This window comes from Juglans microcarpa x Juglans regia, chromosome 2S, assembly GCF_004785595.1.
Source record: "Juglans microcarpa x Juglans regia isolate MS1-56 chromosome 2S, Jm3101_v1.0, whole genome shotgun sequence".
NCBI lineage: Eukaryota > Viridiplantae > Streptophyta > Magnoliopsida > Fagales > Juglandaceae > Juglans > Juglans microcarpa x Juglans regia.
Genome location: NC_054597.1, coordinates 10,232,573 through 10,254,332, shown reverse-complemented (window position 1 = coordinate 10,254,332; position 21,760 = coordinate 10,232,573). Strand labels below are relative to the sequence as shown.

The 21,760-nt window shown below is 39.2% G+C and overlaps 1 protein-coding gene and 1 pseudogene across 1 annotated transcript; both read right to left on the bottom strand.

Moving 5' to 3' along the window:
* Positions 1-1,480: 1,480 nt before the first annotated feature.
* LOC121253346 (trihelix transcription factor ASIL1-like) lies at positions 1,481-3,573 on the bottom strand. The gene is made up of 2 exons (XM_041153372.1): positions 3,567-3,573; positions 1,481-2,586 (listed from the first exon to the last, which is right to left on the bottom strand). Exons 1-2 carry the CDS (start codon positions 3,571-3,573, stop codon positions 1,757-1,759), a joined length of 837 nt encoding a protein of 278 aa, XP_041009306.1. The 3' UTR covers positions 1,481-1,756.
* A 690-nt stretch (positions 3,574-4,263) lies between these two features.
* The window catches only part of LOC121252995, a 30,475-nt pseudogene continuing 12,978 nt past the window's right edge, over positions 4,264-21,760 (bottom strand).

Genomic DNA, 21,760 nt, shown 5'->3' with positions numbered 1-21,760 from the left:
TCCTTAACCCCTTGAGATACCTTTGCAATTAATTATTTCCATTTCTCAACTGTCTTCGGCTGGCTCAGAGTTTAAAGGACAGCAATGATAATGATGATGATGATAAACCACTAATAGTCATTACAATGGAAAGGCAACGCGAAACAGCTGTGCAAATCAAATGCTTCAAAGAAACGAAGGAATGCCGAATTGGAAGGATCGTCGTAAAACAAACCAATAGAGTGCTCCAAGTTCTACATGTTTAAATAATTTCAACACATGAGGAAAAGTTCTTGCAGGTAAGGTGCTGTTTTTTTAAGTACAAAAATTACCAAAGGGCCAAAGGCAGTGAAATGTACTTTAGCTAGAGAAGGAATCAACTAAACTCAAAATCCATGCATAGCTTGATCAAACTTCAAATACGTTGTGATTGTTTCACTCTGCGTTCTTATGATAGAATCGCCAGGATGTCTACCTGGCAACAAATTTTGATATCAAAGCAAACTCTCCAGTGGAAACTAAACACTGGTTTGGAATTTCAACCGATATGAGTAAATTGATCAAGATTTAATCTCCAAAACCTACGCCCAAGATATCTTTACAGCTTCATTGGTAGTATCTTTTCAGCTAGGGTTTTTCGTTTGTAATATCTGAATGCATCCTAATGATGCTATTAGTAGATGCTTTCCATATTGAAATAATGAATATTATTTCATCATAGACAGGCTTAAAAAACAACTTTTTTATCAGACAATTTCTGTAAGACAATCCAAAAAAGGTTAAAAAAAAGGGGGGCAGGAACTTCCATGAAGACAGAAAGAAGAGCTAGCAGAATTGATTGGTGAGACAAGGACTAACAGCGAATCACATAAACCTAGAACAGGAGGTCCAAAAAGCACCAAACTTTAAAGCCAAGGGTGATGTCTTCGAAATGAGCTTAGCATGAATTCAAGACAATTCGGGTCCATACAAATGACAACTTTTGGCTAATAAATGGGGGGGGGTTAATTTGCAGTAAGAACAAGTACCAAGCAAAAAGAAAAGGTTAAGCGTTTACACTAACCAATCATATGGTTCCCAACAAGGCCAAAGATGAATAACCAATTATTTGGCTCGAAAGAAATGGGAGATGCTTCGAGGATAGAGAACGTTCTTTGAGAGATCTTAGGGTTTTTTCTCGAGTACTTTGAGTTCTTGGGCTAAAGCTTTTGTAATGGCGGATAATTTTCTGCATCTGTTTTAGCTTTATGGTGTTAGTTTTCTTATTGTTTCTGGAAGTTGTAGGTATTTCCTTTGTATTCGTCCAGTGTACTTGGGTTTATGCCTATTTCTTTGAATAAAATTATTACTTATCAAAAAAAAGATATGGACGTGCCAACCAATACCAGATGGTTTGTAGACATTAGAACATCACAGAAAGTAGTACACTTTGAATCTCTGTCCTATAAACATCACAGATCGAAACAATATTTTCTGCAAAATAACAACACAAGCTACGAAGTACGAGAAAATTTGGGTCATTCATTATTGACGAAGCATTACACACTTGGATCACCAAAAGAATGTGCGTTAGAGAAGTAGAACCAAAGAACAGACAAATTGCTTATTTAAAAAGAGAAATTATTGCACAAAGCCAAAAAAAATTCAGCTTGAGTTTACGTCACGACTATACAAACGTGTTACTGAACCTAAAGCTAAGAAATTCTTATCAACTATGCAGTAACCGGAAAAGAAGATAATTCTTGAAGAGCATTATCGAACCTTCGAATTTGAAGCTCTACGGCGAGCCAAAGGTCCTCTCAATGGAATCAACGATCCTCTGCTGAGACTCGAGAATCAACTCCATCCGCTTGTTCTCCATCTCCATCCTAAACCTTTCCGCGTCCTTCATCATCTTCATCTTCATATTCTCCATCCCAATAAACCTCTCCGCAAACGCCCTTATCTCAGCCGCCAACTCCGATACCAGCCCTCTCCCCTCCTCCTCCTCCTCCTCCTCCTCCTCCGGATCATCATCATTGCCCACCAACTCCTCCCTCCGCCTCTTCGCCACCGGGTCCCCAAAAATTCCGGAAGCACCACTCCTTTTCCCGGAGGCATCGCCGTCGCCTCCAATGGCAGCAAATCTATTCACAATTGTCGGTCGACGGAGTATGTAGTCGATACTCCGAGACCTGCCATGACAATCGTAATCCTCCTCGTCAAAACCCCCTTCTTCTTTGACGTCATTGTCGTCGTCGTAATCAGACTCATCATGTGGTGGTGGTACAAGAGAGATGGGGAGGGCGGAGATGGGAGGGAGAGGCCCGCGGTCGAGGGAGTCCATGAGGTGGAAGTAGGGCCAGGAGGAGGAAGAAGAGGGAGTAGGTAGGCGCTGTTTCTCGGAGCGTAAGCGCTGGCGGAGCTTCTCCATCTTGTGGCGGCACTGGAGGGCAGACTTGGAAGAGGGTTCGGTGTGGTCGTAGCCACAGCGGGCGGCGACGGTGACGGCGACCTCCTCCCACTGTGAGGACTTGAGCTGGCCGCGCTTGAGGGAGTACCATTTCTCCTGGTAGGCCCGGATGAGGTGGAGGGTCTCCTCGTGGGTCCACGGGAGGGCTGGGGCTTCTTAGAAGCGGTGTTCGGAGAGGGGCTGGGGCCGGGGCCGGCCATGGATGTATTAAAATCCTTTTTTCTTCTTTTGTCGAAGAGTTTGGAGAGGACCTTCGGGTGGAGAAGTTAGGGTTGAGAGAGAGAGAGAGAGAGAGAGGGGGCTAAATGCTATGCTATGTTAGGTTCTGGAATGGTGGTGGGCGGCGGTTGGTAGTTGGTGCGGACCAAAGACAAGACTTTGGGTTACAACTTACATGGCATTGGATGATGGGGCCATTTCCATACTTGTAAAGAAATTATTCACTTGTTCAGTAATAATAATACTTTTATAAATTCTATTTTCCAAAATACTAAACTTTTAAAACAGAGATTATAAAAAGGTTGTGGAAAATATTTTTGTCTTCTTTTTTGTCCAATCACACATTGGTTTATCGTTTTTAAAATAATTTTTATTTTAAATGTATTAATTTATAAACTCACTTAAAAGACATTAGATAACAATTTTTTTTTTTTATAGGTAAATTAGATAACAAAATATGAGGATGACTCATCCATTCACTCGTTAGATTGATTGGAATGGCTCATCAACTCCATTCCTTATTTGAAAAAATAGATATACAGTCGTTTTTATAACCTTTTATATAATTATATTTTAAATAAAGATAAAGCATTTTTTGCTTATAATTTCACATGAGAAGCAATAGTCATAATCTTTTTAATCATCTTTTTTATCATTTCTTAATATGGGACTGGAATAAGATTTTTTTAATTATTTTATTTTATTAAAAAGTATCTATTTAGCCTTAAAAATGGGCAGTCATTGTGTTTCTAAAAGAATAATATCTATAAGTAATATGAAAGAAAAAATACTTAATATCGTTTGCTAAATTTATAATTTATACCATTGAAACGGAGACAGCATGAAATGAAAAATAAGAAACTAGTAATAAGTACCTTTATCCTGTAGTTGATGCAGATGCTGTCATGTTGCACACCTTCCATATCTCATTCTTAAAAATAAGTACCTTAATCTCTGGTTGCTCTCTCCCTCTCCCTCTCCCTGTTTTTTTCTTTTTCTTTTAGAAGTTTTCTGCCAGAATGGTATTATAAACATTTCTTTTCTTCCTCTATTTGGATTGAGAGCCATGAACTACAGGACTAAATGGCAACCCTCACCTAAACAGACAAACTACAAACTACACATTCCATAAATGGTGTTAGTGTTCATTAATTACATTCAACCCGAAGTAAATTTACACATCAAAGGATCCTGCAACAAGGGAAAATCTTACAAGCCATAATAAACATCCCCTTACAAATGCACTGATGCATTGCAGCGATTAACATTTAAACATTGCATAAAAAACATACCCAAATGAAAGTAAAATGCTCTTCAACTAGGAAAACAATGCTTACAAAAAGGCACATACAAGTTACAGGTTCTCACCATTATCAGCAGGCGCAATACCAAAACCTCCAAGCAATGTAGAAGTGTCAGTCAATCAATCACTAGCATGTGAAGCACCTAGAACGGAATAGCCTTTTTTTAAACAGAGGAATGTTGAAGCTTCAAGGGCTTGTTGTTCAATATACACAGCAGGTAAAGGATGATCTGTCAAGGTTTGTTGAAATACACAAATTGAAAATAGTTACATGCGACGACAATTCCATGGGCGCAGTGACAACTGATGATTGTTCTTAAACACTGACTAGCGTATACACCATAAATCTTATATTCACAAATTCTTCAAAAGGCTTTTGGCCATAAAAATAATTGCTACCCCATTAATCAGAAAGGGTAATGATACATGCACTAATCTATTGGGGCAAAAAGGAATAGGATCCCTCCACATGAGCAGGGATCCGAGGAGAGAAAAAAGAAGTTAAGAGAAAGAGGAGAGATGCGAACCCTGTACACATACCTCTATATCATCTCTATCTTGCCAAAATTCTAAACCAGTGGTAATGTACAAGATTTTCCCAAAATATAAAACAAAAAACATCATAACGCCTTGTCAAATTGCTTCAATTAACATTTTGACAGGACCTGCAAATAATGATCAGCATCTCCTTCTCTCCTGCAATGCGTATTATGGAATAACCAGCTTCATCTGCATCAAAACCCCATACCTTGAGTTAGCTTTCTTCAGAGAACTAAGAATGCACCTCCCAATAAGTAAACAACTAGAGGCCTAATGGATCAGAGTATTGCATTATTATCCAGCACTCACGCAACTAGAGAGCAACCCACCACAAATAGTTCAACTATGGATTTTATTTACGAAAAGTTTGTAAAAAAATAAATAATCTGAGAATCAATTTGAGCAGGAGGAAAACAACACGAGTCTGAACATAAATGACGAAAACAATAAAATTGGGATACCAAGCATTAGGCAAAAGGGATCCCGTATAACTCAAGACTAAAAATATCCTGTCAAATAATGCCTGCCTACCTTTTCAATGTGTATGAAAAAGGCACACGCAAATCACACATTAGATCCCTTCTTAACAATCAATTGACTAAACACTAAATCATTTCTGCATATTGCATTTAGACTACAGTTGCCGATGGAGCAGAGAAACAAAATTACCTGTGCGTTGCTGTTAAAAGGGCATGCAGACTCAATGCCGGTAGGCCGACTGGTCTCGAAATGCTCAATCCACTAGATGGCTTCATTCCAGTTTAGAACTAGTGGGCCTCATATACAAACTGCCTTGCCCTGCTTGGAGGAGCTGCGTTTGTGGCTGGAGATGCCGAGGTGATTGTTGTTCTTGCGGCTGCTGTTCTTGCAGCTGATACTGTTGTTGGGGTTGAAGTAGGGGTGTTGGAGACTGTTGCAGAGGTAGCTGAGCCTGCCACTTTGATCCAACATTATGTCCATGCGAGGGAAAGCTACCAGATAACTGCCTTGGTCCTAACCCTTGACTAATAGGTGGTAATGGCTCACTCCCAGATGAATTTGACACAGGTGTGCTCCCCACAGAACTCACTTGAGTCACCAAATTAGGCTTATTAGAATCATATACTGGTTCCGAAGCATTCCACTGAGCAACGGAAGAAGAAACAACAGGAACCACATCAATTGAATCATTACAGATCTGAGGCACTCCAGTGCCAGAAATCATTGGAGAAGCACTATTCACAGCCTGCTGGTCAGCTTGAGCTAGTTCAGTTTGAGACTTGTTCTGAAACTCAGAATTCACACGATTCTGTTGGAAATGTCTCTGAACACTTGATTGAGTTTGATTAACCTGCTTTTGGTGAGGCTGTGGCTGTGGCTGCGGCTGAGGTTGTAGCTGCGGCTGCTGGTGATTTGAAGCAACAACAGCAGATGGAACTGTATTATGGGAAGTTGATACTGTATGACCTGAAGGAGCTGGTGGAGTCTGGCCTTGACTGCTGTTGTCAGAGTGAGGAGGCATCTGCTGCAGTTGCTGTGACAAAGGTGGTGCTGGGCCAATTAGCTTTTGTTGTGCCTGGGAAGGGTTTGAAGATTGAGAAGGAACCAATGGCTTAGATGGTTGGGCTGGGTTCAAGCCAGAGCCAGAGCCAGAGCCAGAGCCAGAATATAAGCCTTGACCTTGCATTACATGCATAATCGGCTCTCCTTTCTCAGGAGTTTGGCTTCCTGGAGGTATAGAAAGGCCATTAAGATGAGAGTGATCGATGGAGAGGTTCTGATGAACCAGCATGTTCCCTCTTCCCATTCCCTTTACAAGTTTAGCCTGCTGTTGAGACACTGGTTGTTGCCGTTGTTGAGGGTGGTGCCTGCCAGATTGTTGAAACTGCAGCTGCTGTGACTGTCGTTGCCGTTGCTTCCCCACCTGATTGGTCAACCCACTAGCACCAGGATTCCGGCTGAGCCCATGTTGTGGTAGATGATGTTTCTGCTGATGCTGAGATGATAAAGGAGTCATCGGGGAAGTCGGCGTCACAGGTGACACAGATACTGGTTGAGTTGATGTTGATTGAATCTGAGAACTATTTTGAACAGAAGACGATATGGGAAGTTGTGGCTGTTGTTGTGGCTGTGGCTGGACATGCGGCATCAAAGCATTCGATGCAGCAAACGGTTGTTGCTGCTGCTGCAAATACCGCTGATGTAGAAGCCTTTCTTTAGCAAGGTGGATTGCATAGGCTTGGTGCTGGGAACCTGTAGCATGATTGGGGCCTTGAATATGAGGGTGATGAGGGCTACTAAGAGCATGAGACTGTTGTGGAGACATCTGATGATGCTGAGAATGGCCAGCATATGGTTGAACAGGTGGTGAAGTGTTCTGATTAGAGAAGGCAGAAGTCAATCCATTGAAATGGGGGATAATTTGGCTGTTCCCTTGTGTGGCCTGCATCTGAAGCTCAGGACCCACCATTGGCCTTTGATGCTCCGGGTTATGGCCAGGCTATAACACAAATAACATTTCTTGTGAAATGAAATATAATAGTGAATAGTGATGTATTACTAAGCCAATGATGACAAATCAACATGTGAAAGAACATAATATAGGTAACCAATTGAGGTGAGACAGGCACCCAAGTCAAATAACCATATCTAACTGCCACATCAGTAAGAGCACAAGTTATTACGAATACAGGACTTGAAATCATTAGCCCCGTTTTAAATTTGATACTGCTCCAAAGATGCTCGGGAAAAAAAAGCCAAAGAATACAAATATCACTACTTTCAAGCATCTTTACTGCCCACAAAACCATAGATAGTTTTCCATACTTGGCTTTACCTATTTTAATAAAATTCTTATTTACTGATCAAAAAAATAAAACCATAGATAGTTTTCCGTCTAAATTTGTCTTGTGAATTCCTTTAAATAATCCGCTTTAACTACTCTGAAAATAATTCACCTAGGTTATCAAATTAATATCATTATTAAACTTAAACGTTCGAATTTCTAATAACCAAATCATGCCCTTTCTTCCCCCACTTTTAACCACCCATAATTGTTTTGTACAACCCTCCGTCTTCTATTCTTCATGTAAATAATTACCAACCTTTTCCATCTACAGTCAAAGTCAACAGGGTTTTCTCTACTTTGTTCTTACCTAAATGTTTTTCTCCACTATGCTAATTTATATCAAGTATTGCGTGTGCATGATTGGCTAGTGTTTATGAATGTTAAGGTCAAACATAATTCGAAATCACACCTCCAAAGCTTGTAAACAAACAACTAGTCATTACCGAATTGTTTAGAAGTGAGATTTAGTGGACTCTTTCTTTAACCGTGAACCTCATTCATTTGGGATTGTCCATTGCAAAGTAATTTAGCACAGATATAGATGTTCACACCTCAATAAATACTGAATAGGAAGTATTGACGCAGCCAGAAACATAATAGTACGGTCAAGCAAAGACCTTACAATATCAGAATCATGATGTCTCATAAACTAATACAAGATAGTATCAATTCCAGAGATTTGCTCTTGAGAGGAAAATAATACATGTGCTACTAGATATATCGACAACCAAGATATTAAGCATGTTAGCAAAGTAGGATCAACGAGTCTGGATTACTGGGTTTGCTTCTACAACAAGTTTCACAAATCAGTAGGTGCGCATTTAATGCAGAACTAAATTAAGGAAAATGATTTTTTTTTTTTTTTTTTTTTTTTGGAGAGAGACAGAGAGATGTGGATTTTGGCTTTAGCAATTGGGCATGTTCAAAGATGTAAACAACCCTTACCTCTAATTTAAGACAACCCAGACTCAACCCATCACTTCCCTCCTGGCAGTATAATACATCTATCCAGGGATTCAAGTAAGGTTTAACATGGGCTGGACAGCTCACATGAAACAATGGAATGCTCAAATTCAGCCAAACGATCTCAAATACATCTATCCAGGGTTCAAGTAAGGTTTAACATGGGCTGGATTGCTCACATGAAACAATGGAATGCTCAAATTCAGCCAACAGATCTCAAATGAGCTCCAAACACACCCCACAATACCCTTGGCCAGGAGGAATAAACAAGAGAGTAAGATATAGAGCTAAATATTCTTTTACCTAGAAAAAAAAAGATGCATAGCTCTATATTGATAAGCAAGCCAAGTTCAACTAATGATCAACCAAAAGAAAGAATGCAGGGGGTACAACAACTAGATCTAGTTAGAGAGAGAAGAGATCAAGCTGATGCAACCTATTAAGATATATAGCTCTATTGATGCAACTTGATGTTAAAATAGTTACATCCATTCAATCCTAGAAGAAGCTTGTAGATTGATAGGCTTTAAAATTCTGGATTTTCGTCATGGTTTGAAGTATTTTTTTTCTACACAGTGCACACCCACACAGAAAACAAAAACCAAAAACCAAAACTAAATGCTACTATCAAAACAAGCAACTGTAGACTAGAAAAATGTAACAGTTAAAACTCACCCGCATCATATGCAAAGTCTCGCGGGGTCTCAACATAGAGTTTACTTGACCAGAACCAGCTCCAGAGTGCATAGTTACGGGGCTTGGCATCCCCGCCATACTGGAAGAAAGCATTGTCCCAGAATTCAACATAGATGATGAGGCCATTCCCTGAAACCCTGGCCTTGATATTGGCATGTTTCTATTCATCCCACATATCATCCCCATACCATTTCCACCAGGTAGCATACGGACACCACGATCAGTTCCCGGAAGACCAGCTGGAAGGGACATGCTAGACTGCTGAATATTTCTACCAGATAACATTTGATTGTATTGCTGCATTCTTTGCTGCTCATCAACTGGTAAAGATGATGTTCTTGGAACATTGTATCTGCCATCCCTGAAAAGGAATAGGGACCCACTAGTAATGGTTTAAAGAAATTTGGAAAAACAAAAATATAAAAAGAACATGGTGGTAAACAAACAGTAAAAAAGTCAAGCTACAAAACAGCAGACTACCTGACAGAGGCATTCAGTGTACCAGATGGACATGACAAGTTACTGCCAAGAACCACACCGGAAGACCCTTGCAGTGTGGAATTTGCCCCAGAAGTAGGAAGTACCGATGCAACAGTACCCTGACTTGATATTGCTAAACCACACGCATGAGAACCTTGATAACCAATGGAAATACCATCTTGGCTTGATGTTGTTGCATCACAGAGATCGGTGGGCCTTCAAGCAAACAACAAAACGAAACAAAATAATTTTTTTTGCAAGACAATAACTAAATATGGGCCAGGTAGTTTTGAGAAAATACATTAAAAAATACTAAATTTAGTAGCAGTAAGTAGGATAAAAACCAGCATGCAAAACCAAATGTGCAGAAAGGCGCCAAAACTTACGTTAGAACCCCATTCAGGTTATTTGGGCAAACTTGGTTAAGAGCCAGAGCATGAGAATTGTGAACAGGTACAACTTGTTTTCTATCCTGGTTATCACTCTTCAGAAGATAAAAGACTGGTCAGGAAACAGTTTAAACTAAATCATAAACAAAGCTCAACATAGATTGGTTTCAGGTCATACGCCTGTAGTTTCAAATGTGACACATTTTGCTTTGTATAGCTAACAAGCTGTCACAATTTAAGCAAGCCCTTGAAATTTCTATTAATCAAATTGGAAACTTTAGACTTGTGAATGCCATCTCAAAAATATGGCAGGGACCACTTTTCAAATTGGAAGTCAACCAGAGTGGGAAAATACTGAACAATACAAAAATTTATGTATGTGCATACGTGCAAGTACCCAAAGAAAAGCCAACAAAAATTACAAGGTCTTATAGTTTTATTAATGGGCATATATGCAAACACAAATAATAATACTTTTCAGATTCAACTATATCTTGACTTGATGGAATATCGAGGACTCAATTTAAGTCTATAATAGTTCCCATAATTTCTAAATCAGAGATTCAGAAAGAAAATTACAAAAACTAAAACTGAGACTGAGACTTTTTTTTTACAAGTAATCAAGAAGTTTCATTCAAAAAACTGAGACTTCAATATGGAAAATTATTTAATGTGGATTAAAAACATTATTCTTATAAAGAAAAAAGCTGCAGGAGATCAAAAAAAACAATGACTTAGGCTGTTTTTGGATGTTGAACTGAGTTGAATTGAGTTAAGTTGAGATGATAAAATATTGTTAGAATATTATATTTTAAGATTATTATTATTTTAGAATTTGAAAAAGTTGAATTGTTTATTATATTTTGTATTGGAATTTGAAAAAGTTGTAATGATGAGTTGAGATGGGTTTAGTAACCAAACGAAGCCTTAGTATGAACCTCGACCATTAGCTCATACAGGGCATCCTATAATGATATCTGATCTAAGTTATCTAACAGATGATGGAAGCTTGAAGACTTTGATATAAAATTGCACCCCAAAAGGGGGAAAAAGAAAAAAAGATTCTGCCTTGAAAGGAAATATAAATAAACTACAACCAATAACTATTGGCAACTGCACAAACAGCATTAGCAATTTGCATTGGAATTACATCAATATGTTCAAATCTGCACAAAAACAACTAATGTGCACTTCAAATCACAAACCTGATTCCTTCGATAGTGCTGCTTCTGCCCAATCATAATGATTTTCTCAAAGTGAGCCTTGATGGTATCCTCTTCCATTGGCCCCTGCAAGCGTTGAAACAACTGTCTGGCACTGCCCTGCATGAATGCAAAACAATATGAATAAGCTCGACAGTACACAGCTATCATTCCAATGCAGAGACAAAGTTGACGTCATTGTCAGAAAGCTTATGAATATTCTTGCCTTTGGAATGCCTCGTAATGTAGATGGATAAGACTGCGAAGACCCTGAATCTTCAGCACTATCGGCCCCATCCCCAGCACTCCTGTCCATTAAAAGTTTGTGATGCTCCTTGCACTCTTTAGGCTTACGAAAGATACACTGCATATGTTAGGCGGACCAATCGAATCAGTACCCAAAAGAAGGCAATACAAAGTAACAGGATTGCTCAAGATTTTAAATAACCATGATCAAATCAACAGGAAAGGTTACCATTTACCAGTAGAACATACAGCATGCCCCAGGTAAATTAGCTCAGGTATATGATAGGACAAATCCAATAAATAAATTTAAATAAGAAGATAACTACCTTAAACTGCAGAGTACCATTGATAACATCACTTACGAGCTCCCAGTTAGGACCCATATCATGTACAAGAACAAGAAGAGCCTAATAACCAAAAATATCAGATAACTAGCACAAGCAGTAGTGAAAACTCTAGAAATAACCAAAGATAGATGATGTTATGACAATGTAATGACCTGATCTTCAGACGGCGACCAGGGACTTCCAGAACCAGACAACCCGGTTGATATCTGCAAAGAAGATTAATTGCTTAAGTTCAGTGGGGAAAAGTATACAATACAGGTAAATTAGCAACAATATGAACAAAACATATGAACAAAGCCCAACAATAGTTCATCACAAAGAGTACCTTCAGAGCTTTAACTTTCCGGCCCCTATCCGACCACCTATCAATTTAATGAATTTATTTGGGTTGGACATATTACTCATTTGGATGCCGCAGGGGAAGGAATGGACCCGCTCATAGGAGTAATGTTGTCAAAAGTATTATCAAGTGATTGCTTCAGAAACTTCGGCCTCTTAGCATTAGGTTGCCCATACAAACCTTCAGAGAAACAAGTTGAAATGTAAAAGACAGAGAACATAAAATATATTAAGTATGTTTTCAAGCAAATTACTAAATCTATTGTCAGTGAAAAAGAGCTGTACCATTTGTTCCATTAGATTCAAATTGGTGATTGTCCGATCTCTTCTTGGAATGGTCCCTCTAAAAATCAAAGGCATATAAAGGAGATGAATACTACTCTGGAGATGGTTAAAAAAAAATACAGTATTATTTCAAAGATAACTTGAACAAGCAAGTAAACTACTAAGCTATAAACATGCTAAAACCAGAAAAGGAAACAAATTAGAATCTTCATAGTAACTTGTGTCAAAAAGACCCAAGCTTGCTAATGAAAAGAAACGAGATAGAGCAGAGAGACGCCTGCTTGGCCCATTGTGAAACAACTGCCATATCATAAGAGTCCTCAGAATGCTATGAAGACACTTATAGCTTCCCTGTCACCGAAACTTCTCCACACGCCCTCCACTTACAGTCTATTTTTTCTTCACCTGGGCTTGAGCGCATTGATAAATAGAGCTTGCTAAAAAAACCTCCCCTCTGAACCCTTTATCTTAAAAACTAGTTAAGGCACAATTGATATTATCTCTAGGTCTCCATGAAAGATGTATGCGACAAAAGTTTCCCTCTAGCACAAATTTTACCAAAAAACTATGAAGCCAAAATGTCAACATTAGATCTATTTATTTTTTGATAGGTAATCGAAGAGTTCATTAAAAGTGCAAAAGGCATAGCTTAAGTACACAAATAGCTTACGAGAGAACACATAATTAGAAATAGGGAAAAGAGGCGAGACAATCACAGAATTCAGCTCATTCTATAGAAACCATCCAAAAGAACAAATTATTAAAAAAAAAAAGTTTTAAACTTCAATTTTCACATGCAATCCCCTCCTCTCTCTCTCTCCAAATACACCACACTAGACATATACCGATCATCTTCCATACTGCTGCAATTTGTGGATGGCCAAATAACCCTCTCCAAATAATGAGGTCTAGTCTCCAAATACACCACACTAGAAAAATAGAGGCCATCTCACATACTGTTGCAAGTTATGGGCTGTCATTAACCATCTCCAATTGGTGAAGTCTACTATGCTTCTGGACATAACCCAAGCCCAAGCCGACACAACTAAAAACGCCATTCTAAAGTATATTGGCAATCTCAAAAGTTGGCCTACAGATTCCCCACTCTTTTGTCGCACATAAAACACCAATCTGTCATAATGATGTCATGTCTCCTTAGTTGTTTATGGTGAGAATTTTCCCCAAGGAAGCTGTCCAGGCAAACAAAGCTGCTCTAATAGGTGTTTGTCGCCAAATATTCACGCCAGGAATGGGTTACAATACTAAGGTGTAAGGACCATACAGAAAGATCAGATAATGAGCTTCCCTTTTAATAAACATAAAACAGGCCTACGGAATGCAATGTCGAATGCCATGAAAGACTTGAACGTGTCTTCATAATACCAATTGGTTTTATGTGGATTGGCAGCTCAACGGTTAAATAAATGGTATTAGAGCTAGAGGTCATGGGTTTGATTCACAAGAGCAACATCGTGAGGAAGGGATTGTTGAAGAGTGTCCACAATACCGCTCCCTGCGAGCACTCTATAAACAGGCCTGTGGGTGCAATGTTGAATGCCATAAAAGACTTGAGTGTGTCTTCCCTAACACCAATTGGTTTTAGGTAGATTGGCAGCCCAACGGTCTGACACCTTTTTTAGTAGGGACCCAAAGCATCTTATCCACCCCTCCAAAGAACTCTGTGGAGGTATCAACCTCCCAATCTTGGGCAGCTCTGAAAAAATTAGCATTCCAATGCAAGGAGCCACTGGAGAACTCCAATAGAACAGCTGTTGGAGCTTCTTGTGCAAGTGCAATATTTTAGATCTCTTAGAAAGCTTCCATGAGGCCCTATAACCACACCATAAATCATGCTAAAACCGAGTCCTAAAGCTATCACCCACCTCAAGCCTAGTATGACTAGAAAACACCCTCATCTTCTTATGATATTCTTCCATAACCCACCTCATATGATTTGGCCCATGAATCTCAGAATTTTGTGAATAGTAGTAAAATGGTTTGAGTGAAGATGTTTTATTGGGCTTCGGGAAGGGAGAGAAAAAGTTGAATAAAAATATTATAAAGTTAAAATAATGTTTGAGTATAATTTTTGAATATTATTTTTGTTTTGAAGTTTGTAAAAGTTGTGTTGATTTTTGTATTTTGATAATGATTAGGTGATAATTAGATGAAAAAGTAGAAAAATTGAAAAATGGTTTGAGAAATTATGAGAAGTTTTGAGAATTCCTCAGAATTCTCAATGTCCAAACATGCCCTTATAATCCACCAGTGCTTTCCACAAGGCCACTCTCATTTTGATACCACCAAATCCATTTCCCTAGACGGCAATAGTTGAACAGAAGCAAGTTTCGAGCTCGCTCAGTTTACTAGGTGATTATGAACTCTTTACCTTTTCACTCTATAAAAACTCTCTTTGTAGCTTCCCTATTCAATTGGCCGCACTAATAAGGAGGGGAAACAAAGATAAGAAATATGTAGGTAAATTGGAAAGAGTACTCTTTATCAAGGTAATCATACCACCTTTGGACATACACATCCTCTTCCAACAAACTAATCGGCGCTCAATCTTCTCAATCACACCTTTCCAAAAGACTTAGCCTTGAAAGAGGTGTCCAAGGAGAGGCCAAGGTATTTCACGGGAAAATAAGATACCCGACACCCAAAATGCTAGCCAAATTATCCACAGTAGGAACATTACCCACTAGAATCAGCTCTAACTAGGCCGAATTCACTTTCTACCCAAAGACCAAAAGAGGCTTCAAAACATAAACAAAGAGCCCTCAAAGCGCAAATGAGCCAATTTGGTCCACACGATATCAGAACATGAAATACAAACAATAGATGTGAAATACTAAGCATGCCAAGATTGTTTGCTCCCATTCAAAAGCCAAAGATAAAACCTCCAACAAATGCCACTGGTAACATTTTGCTAAGAGCCTCCATGACATAATGAGAAGTAATGGGGAAAGCAAGCACCCAATCTCAGACCACAAGAACTACTGAAAAAGCCAATAGGAGGGATATTCACCAATACAAAAGATTGCACTATGAAATATAAAGAGCGCACCAAGATCCTTAATTCTCCCAAAATACATATCCCAAGCCAATAAAGAAGAGATGCAATTCACATGATCATAGGCCTTCTCAATAATTTGCAAAGCAACCCTGGTTCTCTTGAGATGAGCCTACTACCCAAGCATTCATTAGTAATAACCACCAAGCCTAAAATTTGTCTATTTCTAGTAAATGCTTTTTTTATAAGTAAACGGTTAAATTATATTAATACGGATAGGCATAGCCTAAGTACACAGGAAGTATACAAGAGATAACACCTATTTAGGAGGAAGAAATAGAAATAAGAACTTCAAGGCCATTGAAATCTACAGCTTTGGCACAAAGAAACATAGTGCTAACAAATAGTAATCCAATCTCCTCCAATGAATGCTCCCTACCTTTGAACATCCGATCATTTCGTTCCTTCCAAATGCACCATCTGAATACATCGACCCATAACGCTCTAGCAATCTCGCAATGTAGTAGCAAATGGTTCATAGTCTCACCACTTTGTTTACACATACAGCACCATTCCTCCATTATCACCCCGCGATTCCGTAAGTTATCCATTGTCAAAATCTTTCCCAAAGACAATGTCTATGCAAAAAATGCCGCCGTAAGAGGGGCCTTGTTTCTCCAAATTCTTCTCCATGGAAAGCGATTATTTTGCAGTTGTGTGAGGGCCTTATAGAAAGAACGAACTAAAAATATACCTTTTCTGGTAAGTATCCACCGGAAAGTATCAACTCCTTGAGTAACTTATCAAAAAAAATAAAGTATCAACTCCTTGAGTACTCAGTGTCATGGAGTATAAGAGTTGGAAGAAATCTTCAAAGTTGCTGACTTCCCAATCTTGGGCCACCCTAGTGAAGCTCACATTCCACTAGAGTAAATCACCATTCCTCTCCATGAGGTCCGCCATTGACGCTTCATTCTCACGTGCAAGTATGAACACTATAAGGAATGAGTCTCTGAGAGCTCTATCTCCACACCGTATGTCATGCCAGAATTTAGTTCTTGAGCCATCTCCCATCACAATTCTAGTATGACGAGCAAATACTCCCCACCCTCGTCTAATGTGCTTCCATATACCCACGCCATAAACCCCACTTACCTCCTTAAAGCAGCACCATCCCCCCCCCCCCCCAACAAGCCTCTGTTATAGAGATAATTTTATAGAGATGCTTTCTATATCTAGATGGTATAGTAGATAAATAGATAACGTGTATAGTAAATAGACTCGTCGTGTACAGTAAATAGACTTAACATATAAATAGCAGCTAACGTGTATAGTAAGACCAGCAGCAATTAAGCACTGGAATCAGTGCTCCGTTGTAACCCTTTTCTATATAAATGAAGGAAAACAATGGAAAGAGGTATTTAGACCAATCTTGACATGGTATCAGAGCTTTTACTCTGATTATCGTTTCTCTGTGGTCTTTATCCTTGAGAGTTTCTGAGTTGCAATAGTAGGAATTGTTTTCCTTCTCTGTTTTCGCACGTTGGCAAGTTTCTAAATTTGTGGTGAGTGTTTTCTCACACGTCTAGTGAGTTTCGACTTGTGGGCTCATCACCTTGGTGGCTTTGAGGCTGTCAGTAGGTTTTGTGTGGTGGTTTGCTGTGATCCTGTTCTGGGCAATGCAGTTTGGGGCTTGTCGGTAGTTTCTGGGTAGTTTCTGGCAGCTGAAGACGTGCGGGTGTCTCCTTTGGTGAGTATCTGAATTTCTGTGGAGGTCTTTGGGGCGGTCCGAAAGTTTCTAGGTGGTTGTGTTGCAGTCGGCTCTCTCTAGGTGTTTTCCGTAATTTTCTGGGCAGGTATCGATTTTCTTGGTGTTTCTCTCCTTTGGTCCGTAAGGTATTTCTCCCCTTGAGCAATTATTTTCGTGACTTTGGGCCCCTTTCTTTTCAATCTGGGCCTTTTATTTTGGGTGTGAACCTAGTTAGGACCTTGCCCCCCCCCCCCCCCCTCCTATTACTGTGACTCACTTATTTGATGGACTACTTGAGCATATTTTTGTAAGTGTTTTTTCATCATGTCTATTGAAAATATTATTGTTCACTTTACTGGAAAGAATTTTCCTACGTGGGAATTTCAGTTTAAGATGTTTTTAAAAAAAAAAGAATTATCAAATCATATTGATGATTCTGCTGAAGTTCCTACTAATGAAAAAGAATTTGCTCAATGGGAGGTCAAGGATGCCAAGGTAATCTCTTGGCTATTTGGGACGATTGAGTCTCACCTTGTGATCAATCTTCGTTGTTTTACTATGGCTCAGGCTATGTGGGATTATCTTCACCGTATTTACCACCAAGATCATAGTGCTCGGAAGTTCCAATTAGAATTGGAAATTAGTACTTATAGTCAAGGAAATTTACCTATCGCACAATTTTATTATGGTTTTATTAACCTTTGGTGCGAGTATTCTGCCATTGTTCATGCTAAGGTTCCCACTATGGCACTCGCGGCTCTTCAAGCAGTTCATGTTGAAAGTCAACGAGTTTTAATGAAGCTTCGACCCTAATTTGAGCCCGTTCGAGCTGGTTTGTTGAACCGTAATCCGGTTCCTTCTTTGGATATTTGTTTGGGAGATTTGTTGCCTGAATAACAGCGGTTATCCACTCAAATGGGTATAACTTCTGAGAAGGTCTTTTTGAGACTGTGAATGTAGCCTATGCAGCACAAGGGAGAGGGAGGAACAAGTTGCAATGTTTTAGTTGCAAGGAATTTGGTCATATCACTCTCACAACTGTCCTAAGAAAGTTTGCAACTATTGCAAGAAAGAGGGCCATCTCATCAAAGATTGTCGAGTGCGACCTCAGAATCGCCAATCCCAAGCTTTTCAAGCTGCTGTACAATCTTCTTCTTCATCTTATGTGCCGCCTACTGTAAGCTTTGATTCATCTGTTCTCACACCAGTAATGGTCCAACAGATGATTGTTTCTGCTTTTACGGCCTTAGGCCTGCAAGGTACGGGTACTAACTCATCTTCTTGGATTGTTGATTTAGGCACTTCTAATCATATGACTGGTAATACGACACGTCTCCATGGTGTTCATAAGTATAGAGGCACGCAAATTATTGAGATCGCTAATGACAGTACTCTTCCTATTACTGCTATTGGTATTTTGGGCTCTTCATTTCGCGATGTTTTTGTCTCTCCTAGATTGTCTACCAATTTGATTTATGTAGGACAATTGGTAGATAATAATTGTGATGTTCACTTTTCTTGTGGTGGTTGTCTTGTGCAGGATCAGGTGTTGAGGACGGTGATCGCAAAGGGGCCTAAAATAGGACGTTTATTTCCCTTACAATTTTCTATTCCTAATGTTGTGTCTCTAGCTTGTACGGCTACTGCCAATACTAATGAAATCTAGCATAAGAAATTAGGTCATCCTCATTCTGTTGTCTTGACTCATCTAATGAAACATGGGTTTTTGGGCAATAAAGAGTCCTTTTCTTCTTCTCCTGTATCTTTTGATTGTGCTACTTGTCGTCTTGGTAAAAGTAAAACTTTACCTTTTCCTGCGCATGGTAGTCATGCTTCTAACTGTTTTGAGATCGTGCATACTGACGTTTGGGGTGTGAGTCCTATTATTTCTCATGGTCAGTATTTTTATTTTGTGATGTTTCTCGATGATTATAGTCGATTCACCTGGATATATTTTCTCCATTCTAAAGCTGATGTATTTTCTGTCTTTCAAAAATTTGTTGTGCTTGTTGAGACACAGTTCAGTACTTGTATAAAAACTTTACGCTCCAACTCAGGGGAGAGTACATGTCTCATTCTTTTCAAACTTCTCTTCATCAAATGGGGATCATTTCCCAACGTTCTTGCCCTTATACTCCTCAACAAAATGGAGTTGCTGAGCGTAAAAATCGTCATCTCTTAGATTTCGTCCATACTTTGTTGATTGATTCTTCTGTACCTTCTAAGTTCTGGGTAGAAGCTTTGTCTACTATTGTCTATTTGATCAACCGTTTGCCTACTACTACTCTAGATTATGATTCTCCATATTTTCGATTATTTGGCATATCTCCTGAGTATCAATCCTTTCATACCTTTGAGTGTATTTGTTTTGTTCATCTACCACTTGTTGAGCGTCACAAGCTTGCTGTACAGTCTGTCACGCGTGCCTTTATTGGATATAGTCCTTCTCAGAAAAGATTTGTTTGTTATGATGCTCATGCAAATAAATCCCAAATCTCACAGAATGTGATTTTCTTCGAAAATCAATATTTCTTTCAGTCTCAAGTTATTTCTGATCCTCCTATTACTCTTCTTCCCGCTTTTGATGATGTGTCTTCTTCTATTAAGCAATTTCAATCAGGTATGGTGTATCATCGACATCTTCCCCCTTCTTCAACACCCCTTCCAGACACTGATCCGTCACCTGATTCTACTATTCCTATACCTCGGCAGTCCACCTAGGTTACACATCCACCATATAGGTATGGTTTTCCTCACATCTCACTTACTGTCACTCTCGACACTATTTCTGTTCCTCACTCTTATACCCAGGCATCCACTCAAGCGTGTTGGCAGCAGGCCATGCAAGAGGAAATCCAAGCTCTTCAAGAAAATCACACTTGGTACCTTATAATTTGTCCTTCTAATGTCAAACCTATTGGTTGTAAATAGGTGTACTCAATCAAGTTTCGAGCTAATAGCTCACTGGACATTTATAAGGCCCGTCTCGTGGTTCTTGGGAACCGACAAGAGAATGGTATTGATTATGAAGAAACATTTGCACTTGTTGCCAAAATGACTACTATGCAAACTATCTTGGCACTTGCCGCGTCGTAAGGGTGGTCTCTCCGGCAAATGGATGTGAAGAATGTTTTTCTACATAGGGATTTGAAGGAAGAAATCTATATGTCTCCACCTCCCGGCATGTTTGCTACACCTTTCTCAGAGGTTTGTTGGCTACGCCGATCCTTGTATGGACTGAAATAAGCTTCGCGTACATGATTTGACAAATTTCGCTCTAACCTGCTTGCTTTTCATTTTACTTAAAGAGTCAATTTGAATCCTCTCTTTTTCTCTACAAGACTTCTACAGGAATCGTATTGCTTCTCGTATATGACGATGACATTGTGATCACTGGCTCCAATACTGAGTTAATTAAGCAATTACAACACCATCTCAAGGCCTCTTTTCACATGAAAGATCTTTGTCCCCTGCAATATTTTCTTGGCCTTGAGGTACAGCTTACTCCAACTAGTACGTTGTTATACCAGCACAAATACACACAAGACGTTATTCCATTGGTGGTCTCCAATCGGGTAACTCTGTTTTTACTCCCTTGGAGGTAAATCTTAAGCTTCATCAGAAAGAATGGGAGCTTCTATCAGATCCATCCTTGAATCGGCAGTTTGTTGGGAGTTTGAATTACTTGACGATTACTCGTCCTGACATTTCTTTTGTTGTACAGCAAGTTAGTCAATTTATGCAGGCTCCCCAACATCTTCATTTAGCCGTTTTCCATCGCATTATCCAATATTTGAAGGGCACCTCTACACGTAGATTGTTCTTTTCTAAAGAATCTTCCTTACAGTTGGTGGGGAATAGTGATGCTGATTGAGCCGGATGTGCAGATACTCGTCGCTCTGTTACTGGCTGGTGCATGTTCTTAGGCAATGCACTCATTTCTTGGAAGAGTGAGAAGCAAGACAGAGTTTCCAAGTCCTCTACTGAGTCTGAGTATCGTGCTATGTCTTCCGCATGCTCTGAGATCACATGGCTTCATGGGTTATTGGGTGAACTTGATTTTCCTCAGCTACATCTCACTCCTCTTCATGCTAATAATACCAATACTGTTTAGATCACCGCTAATCCTGTCTTCCATGAGCGTACGAAACATATGAAAGTCGATTGCCATTCTATACGTGAATCCTTTGACAAACATGTGATTACACTCCCTCACATTTCCACTGAACGTCAAATTGCAAACATATTCACTAAGGCTTCGTTTGGAAGCCAAACTCATCTCAACTCACTTCAACTCATCATTACAACTTTTTCAAATTCTAACACAAGATATAATAAACAATTGAACTTTTTCAAATCTCAAAATAATAATAATATTAAAAAATAATATTTTAACAATATTTTATCATCTCACCTCAACTCAACTCAACTCAACTCAACTCAACTCAACATCCAAAAGCAATCTATAGCTCTTTCTCAGCAGCGGATCAGTTCTTGGTTGACAAATTGATGCTTCTTGATCCACCAACATCAATTTGAGGAGAGATGTTACAGAGATAATTTTATAGAGATGTTTTCTATATCTAGATAGTATAGCAGATAAATAGATAACGTGTACAGTAAATAGACTCTTTGTGTACAGTAAATAGACTTAATGTGTAAATAGAAGCTAACGTGTATGGTAAGACCAGCAACAATTAAGCGCTGGAATCAGTGCTCAGTTGTAGCCC